This window comes from Leptopilina heterotoma, unplaced genomic scaffold (assembly GCF_015476425.1).
Source record: "Leptopilina heterotoma isolate Lh14 unplaced genomic scaffold, ASM1547642v1 Lhet_186, whole genome shotgun sequence".
NCBI classification, from domain to species: domain Eukaryota; kingdom Metazoa; phylum Arthropoda; class Insecta; order Hymenoptera; family Figitidae; genus Leptopilina; species Leptopilina heterotoma.
In genome coordinates this window covers 295681-304852 of record NW_025110905.1, presented here as the reverse complement: position 1 = coordinate 304852, position 9172 = coordinate 295681, and the positions used below count along the sequence as shown (strand labels likewise).

The following is a 9172-nucleotide window of genomic DNA, read 5'->3' as shown; positions in this document are numbered from 1 at the left end:
AAGTTATTCTTAGATGAATTAGTTAAAGTTCTGTCTCTGTTGAGTAAGTTAATGTAGAATTTAATACAGTATAATGAAAATTTGCTTTATTAATAAATTTTGTTAATTAATTAATATTTATCAATTCATCTGTAACAAAATTGGTGGCAGCGGTGGGATTCTTTTCTTTTATTTATAAAAATATACAGGAAAAAATAAAAAAACACGAAAAATAAAAAATATATATACATATATTTACACTTATACACATATTATATACATAAATGAAATACTGAATTGATTTTTTATTTGCAAAATATGCTTATTATGAAATATTTTATCCTTTTCAGGAATAATTTTATTTTTTGGTTTTTTATAAAGTGCGGGTAGTTAGAAGTTTTTTTTTTTACTCGCTAACGTCGTGTTTAGGGAACGGTAACCATCCTTGCGAACGGCAAGCTTTGGTTTCCTTAATAAATCGGTCTTATTTCCTCGAATAAAATAATAACCTTGTCGGAAGTGTGTAGCCACTTGGACAAGTGAGAGGATTAAAATTCGTCGAATACTGATAACGGTTAAATAGGGTTTCGTTTGGAAAATCAAAAGTGAATTTTCATTATTTTTAAACAATAATTAATTGGAATTTGAATGTTCACTTGGTTTATAAACTTTAATTTAAAGATTGAATAAAAAATGAATTGTTATTATAAAAACGGGAATTTTTTTTATAATAAATATTCAAGTTTAAAATAAAAATAACATCAATTACTAATTTTTTTATATAAAAAAAAATATTTACTAAATATTGGTAAATAATTATTTGGCATAAAATTGAGATACGTACATCTCTGAAGAACTAGTTTTAGTTATTACATAATATATAAAATAATTCCAAGATTGAGGAAGGAAGACTGCTGACGAGTCAAACGGGGTACAATTGCAAAGTCAAGGCTGGTCACAATCAGCAAAGCATTAAAGAGAACACTATATACATAAATTTATTTCTATCAAAAGTGGTGTCAAATTTTTTATGTAATCATAATTTTAATCAAATAGTAATTGTTTATTATTATATTGAAAAGAGTCGAGAATTTTTTTTTAATTTGATGTATACATAAATTTAAAAAGTAAATCCACGATTGACAAAGTACAGTAAAAAAAAATGCAAAATTTTTCTTTTGATTAAATGTTTATTAGTATCAAGCAATTTTATAATAAAAAGCAGTTTTCTTTTGTTGACTTAATGGCTTTTCACAAAGCAAATAGCCAAAACACAAAAAGCAGTCTAATAATATAAACGTAAAAACAATAACAGAAAACGGTAACATGAGCCGATATAGGTCAATCGTGTTACTACATTACGTAAAAAAAAATATGAAAGACTTCAAATTAAATTACAGTTCCATTTAAATAGAAGTTAAACAAAATCAATTATTTTTTATTGCTTATGTTTAAATCGTATTAAATCATAAAATGGGTACAGTGTATGAAGCAATGTTACGGAGAGGCTACATAGAAAAATGGAAATCGGAGGGATATAGCTTTGAAGCAATGGAACATAAAAATAATTTTAGAGATCCAGAATCCAGAAATTTACAACACAGATTTACTGACGAAGGACACGAAGATCTCAGAGACGAATGTAGAAGATATAACAACATACAGGATGATTACGAAAGAGAGGAGCATAGAGACTATAGATGCTATGACTATGATGAATCGTATATGATCCAAGAGGAACCAAATTTTGCAGATGACAATTTCGAAACAAATCAATACCAAAATAATTATAACGTTAGGCGAGATGTGCACAGGATGGAAAAAAGTGATTATGAACGAGGTTTTGATTATTATGATGATAACATGGATTATGAGGATCGATGCAACTACCAAGATGCGAATAACCAATGCAGCATGTATGAACCAAATACACAGAATAATTACTACGAACCAATTGGCGAAAAATGTCAAATAAGAAACCAACAACAAAGTGAACAATTTAATAGAAGGATCTATGACAATAATGAATTTGATTACCAAAATAGGAACACGGATTTAGAAGAACATTGGCAAAATACGGACATGACATCACAGGGCTATGAAAGAGAAAATTTTAACAACAGAAATCAGTATTTTCAAGATTATAACACTAATTCCAGAAAGAATTCATACACCAACGATGACCGAAGTTATCATCTCAGTGAAAGAGAAAGAAGATACAACGAACAACAGAAAATTTATAGAAGATTATGCAATCGACAGGAACCATCTTTTAACAATGATTGTTATAGAAGAGATTATTTTATAAACAAACGCAAATTTAATAAAGAACGTGTTGATGATTTCATAATACCACCCGTTATATTCAGCGATTCGCAACCAAGCATGAACCTTATAAAGGATAAAAAACAAAGGGATCCTAACGTCTTACCTTCTATTAATGCACTACAACCTACCATCGAAAGTGAAGAATCCAGAGAACATAAAACAATTCGCAGTATAGAAAAGCATTTGGAAGAAGAACATATAGTGGAGTACATGAGTCCTATTATAGATAGTTCCAATGACGAGGAAGATATCAGCATCAGTGAAGAACTTCCAGAAGAGGAAATGATAAAATTTTGGGACAGTGAAATGTTTGAAGATGATAAAGGAAATAAGGAGGACACTTTACAAAATCCTGATCCAGAAAGAAGCAGCTTTACAATGGAGTTAGAGGAAGAAGATCAATTCGAAAACAATACTTGTCCTATTAACGAAGTTTTACAACCAAAAAATGATATTTCAAAATCCAAGGGTAACCATAAACTAAATGAAACAATATTAGATAAAAAAATCAACGAAAAAATTATCGAGAAAAGCGAAGAACTTTTATATATTAACCAGGTCAACATTGAGAATGTCTCATTTATAGATAATTCGCATTCAATAGTAGAACATATGAATTCGGGCAGCCCTACGACAAATTTAAAAAAAGGAAAACCCCCTGGTAAAATCAAATCTATAACTCAAGAACAATTAAGTATCAAAAATGAAGAAGGAAGTAAAGAAGAAGAACTTAGTGTTCAAATATCAAATGCAGATGAAATCATTTCAACAAATACTTATGTTAAGGTGGAAGAATTTATCATAAATAAGATTCCGCCCTCAGGAAAAAGTTTAAATCAAGAAATCTTAGAAATGATAAAATACTATATCTCAGTACACAACAAATTATCAGGAACACATCAAAAATATTTTTGGGATATATTTTTACTTGGCATAAATAAAAAAAATGAAATTATCTACAGATTTGAAGAAAATAAATTACTACAATGTAAAGTGCCAAAAATAGTAGTAACAAAAATTCCCTTCAATAGGTTGGGTATTGGTTAAATATAGAAAAGCTTGATTTTTTTTGTTGTTTGGCTTTTAAATATCATAAACGAACTATATAATAAACACGGGTAAATCATATAATTTAAAAATATGGGTGCATATAACATACTACAAGGAAAAAATACATTATAGCTTATTATTTAATTAAATGGGATATAGAATTTAAATAGAATTTTATGGATACTATAAGGGATACATTTAGATTTATTAAATTCTAAGAAAAGTACATAATTAAGCAAATAAATACTTATAAATACAAAACATGCATGTTTTATAAATGTGGGTAAAAATGGGTAAATTTGATTGAATGTCGTTTGTCAGGAAACAATCATCGTATTAAAAATTAACAATATTAATAAAATTGCTTGTAAATAATTTGCGCTTGTTTCTATAAATAGGCATGAATTAAACTTCGTCAAAACAATAATATTAAAAAAAAGGATAAAACTAGATTATTGTAACTCTTAAAATCAAAATTGCCACACCTTCCGTTATTTTACCCTCTTATAAAAATATGGAATTCTATAATTTTCTTAAATAACCATCGAAATTCCAAGCTGACTTACTAATAAAATCAAATGACATTTAAGCTCTAATAAATTGTGCTTTTGATTTTTTTTTAATGTAAATGTCCGCATATAGCATTTTAAAAGTAATATTTAACACAAAATAGCAATAGAGAAAACAATTCTCGAAGTTAAAAAGAAAACAGTAAACATATATGATTAACATTAATCAAAACTAACAATGTAACATTGAACTACTAATATTAACATTTTCTAATGACTCAATTACAATAAAAGAAACCCACTCTAATATTCTTTACTATTATTTAAAATTAGATTGAATATTGTCTTTCTCAAACTAAGAAAAGAAATAATTATTTAAAAAAAATGACTATGCAACTAAAACAATAATAAAGAATAAACCAACCACTAACGATTTCTTATTTTTTTTAATCAAAATAATGTCCAATTTAATAAATAATAAATATAACTATAGCATAAATACAAAATATATCAAACATATTTTCAAAAAAATTATAATCATGTTTAATTACATTTTACAAAGTTCAATTATTCTAAAAACATTCCATTATATACATATTTAAAAATTTAATCATTATAGAACTAATTCAAAAATAATTTTCAAAAATTTTGCCTAAAGTTGTTTTTCACATAAAAAAAAAATTACATTTTTATGCAGAAAGTATGTTCCTTCTTGTCATAATACTTGAAATAAGTAAAAAAATAATTTTCTTAATTTACATGCTAAATGGATTACAGATCGATTTAATAACTGTTGTATGTATAAAACTCAGATGGTATTTTTTTTGGAATTTTTTATCCCACTCTACTTAACTATTTTCTTTTAGAAATGGAAATTTAAAAAAAAGTCTTAAGTCCGAATCTCTTATAAATTTAATGACTCACAATAATTAAAGACAACCTAGTAACAGAATTTTTTATTTTATATTCCAAAAATATTTCTATTGTGAATCTTTCAAATTACTTTCATCATTTCCATCTTCCATTTTACTCAATTTTAGCAATGAACCTTTTCTAAAGTGACTTCTTTTAAAATTTATTTTAAAAAAAAGACAAGATTTTTTTTCTTAAATCTAGAGTTTTTTTTTTTAAAAATCCTTTAAGTAAATATGGAAATAAAATTTTTTTTTAAATAATTCAGTTTTTTTAATTGAATTTTTTTTTAAAAATAATTCTGCAGAGTTAACGTCGAAAAGTATAACAGAAATTTGGATTTTCAAGGATTTCAATTTGAAATTTTTGCAAAGTCTAATTTTTTTAAGATCCACACTTTAATACTTTTAATACTCAATTATTATTTACAATTGTAAATAACATTAACTCCTGAATTGATTTTATTGAAAAGTTCTATCGCAGTACTATTCATAAATACAAAAATAAATATTTGAAATTAAATATAGAGAAAATGCTTAAAATTAGATGTACGAACTTGGTTACGCGACACCAGATCGGGTTACACTTCAGGTGACCAGGTCAGTAGGATATAAACATTGAAAGAAATGCCTGAATAGACAATTAAAATGTCTCATTCACTTTTATGTAATTTAAATGAAAAATATATATTTCTTATTATTTCTCGTTCTCTAAAAATTATAGCTGATAAATTTAAAATAATATTTTAACGAAATAAATAATCAAAATATGCACAATGTCTAAGAAACAAAATTATAACACATAAAACAATAAAAGCAATCTCAGCATTTTATTATACTTCGAAAATTAGGATACAAAACTTTTATCCAAACATTCAATTGAGTCAAATAGATAATTTAAAATTGGCACGACATTTGAATTAAAATTTCGAAACCTCAAATTCTATTTAAAATTTTAAAATAAAAAAAAAGAAATGTTTAAATATTACAACATTATTAAATACTTAAATTTGTAACAAAATAATTTTTCATAAAAAAAAGGAAAAAGTCCTTAATTTACATTTATCATAAGCAAATTCTTCTCATAAAATGTATCAAGTACACTATAGGAAAAATTAAATAAAAGCAAATTATTTTTATTTACAATAAAGTTCTCCTAAAAAGGAAAGTTAAAGATAAAACCGTTTAACAAAGCGTAATCAAAATTTGCCTCTATTTAAGAAGTTTTTCTATTAGTAAACCTATAAAGCTGTCAAGGGACGACAGCGTATAAAAAGGGGGGTATAGGGGTAGAAAATCAGAAATTTTCATTTTTCTTATACACCATGTAGGCATAAATTTTATTAATTTTTGTCTGTCATTTTTTTTCTTTAAATAATTTTCTGCAAAACTTATATTAAAGAAACAATGTCAGCCAATAAAAATTAACATTATTTCTTTAAAATTTTGCAATATTCTGAATCGACACAAATCATCGAAGCATGTTTAGATTTTCGTTTTTTATAAACTTATTTAAAATTTCATCAATGTAAGTTTAATTAATAAAACATGTTTTTTTGTTTAAAAAATTATTTTTTAATATAAAATTGAATATAAATTTAAAATCTATCATTGTTATTATACCAAATCAAAAATTAGTGACATATAGGTTATTTTGTAAAAGTCATTTCATGTAGATGTACCAAATTTCAGATTATTTAATATAAAAAAAAGTAATTCTTTAAGACAAATAAATTTGTGAAATCATTTCATTATAAAATATATATTCTATGTATTATACGTTTAAAATACGAAATAATTGTAGCATGAATAATAACTTATAATAATTTTTTTTAATATTTAAAAAAAATCAGACATCACCAATTAAATTATTTAAATTTTTTTTGTAGAAAGAGTATCATTGTACACCGAAACAAGACAAATAAAATCTAGCCTGGTAAAAAATGCAATAATATATTAGTAAGTAAAGTAAGTTTTAGGTTTTTAGTAACTCAATTTAAAAAAAAGCAAGTTTAAAATCACATATTCAAGCGCATTTTTTTTCCATGCTCGATCTTAATGATTTAAAATACAAAGTTGCTTGTCATTAAACAACGAAAAAATTTCCGACTATTATTATTATTATTATTATTATGAATAAAACAAAAGCAAACTTCATTTATTTAAAAATCTTCCTAAAACAAAAAAGAGAGGAAACGAATTTTTGAGATAAAATTACAACTAAAAGTTTGCCTCTGTTTAAAAACCATTATTTTCAGCTAAACCAACAACTTAAATATTGTAAAACCATTGAAAAAAGGATTATATGTAAATCTCACAAAATTATATGTTCAACATAAAGCTGCCAAGGGACGTCAGCCAGAAAAAAGGGGGGTATTTGTTACGTATGACTTCGTAACTATTTTTAATTTTTTTTATTAATTAAAAATTATTATATTATATAGCTTCATTAAAATTGGGAATCTTGTAATTAGGTTAAGTACACATATACAACAAACACTAAAAGGGCAGACAAAACAACCTATCATCGTTACAAGATTATTAATTTCAATTCTATTAAATTAGTAACTCTCATTAAACTTCCTTGGTTTCATTATTATTTAGATATGTCAATTTTATAAAATTATTGCGAAAGTCACGGACAACACCCATATTTCAAAATGAATTTCATTACAGTTTCCAAAGAGCTTGTTTTTCATCGAAAAACTCAGATGTATTGATGTCAAATATTTTAATAAAAGACACATACAAGTGAAACTACTGTGGTGAGAAATCATTGAACTCATGTAATGCCATTTAAGGAATTTGCAAGCTTGCAAAAAGCTTGCCTCGCAACAAGAAGTTCAATGAGCTATGTGTAATAGTATCCCCACTATTAATAATTTAACGAAATTCAGGGTGTGATCCAAGACTTGAGCCGATTAACGATTGAGTTTGACTTGGTTCCTCCCGCAACAAAGTTGTGTATATTTGCTTTGTTGCTCTCGGGAATTGAGAGTTTTTTTCTGAATATATAAATAATATATATATATATATATATATATTTTGTGAAGTTTCTGCGATATTTTATTTTTCGATTTGATATTTTGATTTTGTTTTGTTCATTATTTTGATAAAAAGGAATTTGCATTACAATTTAAAGTGATTAATTATTAAAAATATAGTGTATTTAAACAAAAAGTAAAATCGATCAATTGAATAAAGTTTAAGTCCGGTGACCCCGAGTTTTGAATATTTATTTAATTATATGAAATCAGTGAAAAAGAAAAAGGAATTTATTTCATCGTGAGTTTGCAAATAGTATAAATATATATGAGGATTAATATTGAAAATAACAAAGTGGCCAAGGAAATAAAATTGGAGTACAGAAATACTTATCTAAAAACAGGTGTATACTAAGCATTCTACCTGAGGAAGTAATAAGATACTTTTCTGAAATAAGTTGAATGAAATAAAATTGTTTTGGTGAGTTGATTTAATATTGTCCATCACAGCACACAATTTATACAATTACACATTCATTTTGATACTACATGATATTGTGCAAAAGAATAGATTATTGTTTTTTTTATAATTGATAACAAGCATATAAAATTAAAATTGTCATTTGGGTTAAATATATACAATTGTTAATAATAAATCATATATTATTTTAACCAAATGGAATAGCGTATCATTGAAATCTTACACCTATTACAAAATATTTTCCTCCCTTATTTTCATTATAAATACCGTCTAATCGGAGCCGCTGAATAATAGTGGACTTTAGAAAAGAATCCACTACCTTTATTTTAAATTAATAAATTATTTTATTACATTTTTACGAAGAGTACCTAAGTTATTCTTAGATGAATTAGTTAAAGTTCTGTCTCTGTTGAGTAAGTTAATGTAGAATTTAATACAGTATAATAAAAATTTGCTTTATTAATAAATTTTGTTAATTAATTAATATTTATCAATTTATCTGTAACACTTGCAAATTTCGTGAATATTCTTCATCTGCACGAATTCCCCCAATTATCCTGATAAATCCGAACGAGATATTAAAACTTTGGTACAAATTAACGAATTTCGATCATTATTTTTTTAAACTGTGCTAACTGTTTCTCATGATTTCAAATCCTTTGTTACTTTTTTAAAAAAATTATAAATAATATGAGAAAATTAATATTAATTTTTCAGAAATTTTTATTTTTCTAAAAAATTATTGTAAATTTAATAAATTGTCCTTTCAACATTACTGATTGCAAAAGCTGTTTCTAAATGAAATTCGTAAAAAAATTTTGTTTAATATTGTTTTTTCTAAAAAGATATTATTTTAGAATTATAAGAATTTAGAATTTAGAATTTTAGAATTTTAGAATGTTAATTAATTATTATATTTTAGTGTAAATC

General features: G+C 24.8%; 1 protein-coding gene across 1 annotated transcript; it reads left to right on the top strand.

The window, feature by feature from the left end:
* Nucleotides 1-1452: 1452 nt before the first annotated feature.
* Nucleotides 1453-5399, top strand: LOC122500465 (RING finger protein PFF0165c-like). The gene is made up of 2 exons (XM_043609405.1): nucleotides 1453-3093; nucleotides 5325-5399. The coding sequence occupies exons 1-2, from the start codon at nucleotides 1453-1455 to the stop codon at nucleotides 5397-5399; spliced, it is 1716 nt and encodes a 571-aa protein (XP_043465340.1).
* The last annotated feature ends 3773 nt before the right edge of the window (nucleotides 5400-9172 follow it).

What these genes read in the sequence shown, in the direction of transcription:
- LOC122500465 (XM_043609405.1), top strand. Translation starts at nt 1,453, where the DNA reads ATGGGTACAGTGTATGAAGCAATGTTACGGAGAGGCTACATAGAAAAA. An exon ending in CAACAAATACTTATGTTAAG is followed by an intron (nt 3,094 to 5,324) that starts GTGGAAGAATTT and finishes GCTTAAAATTAG; the next exon opens with ATGTACGAACTTGGTTACGC.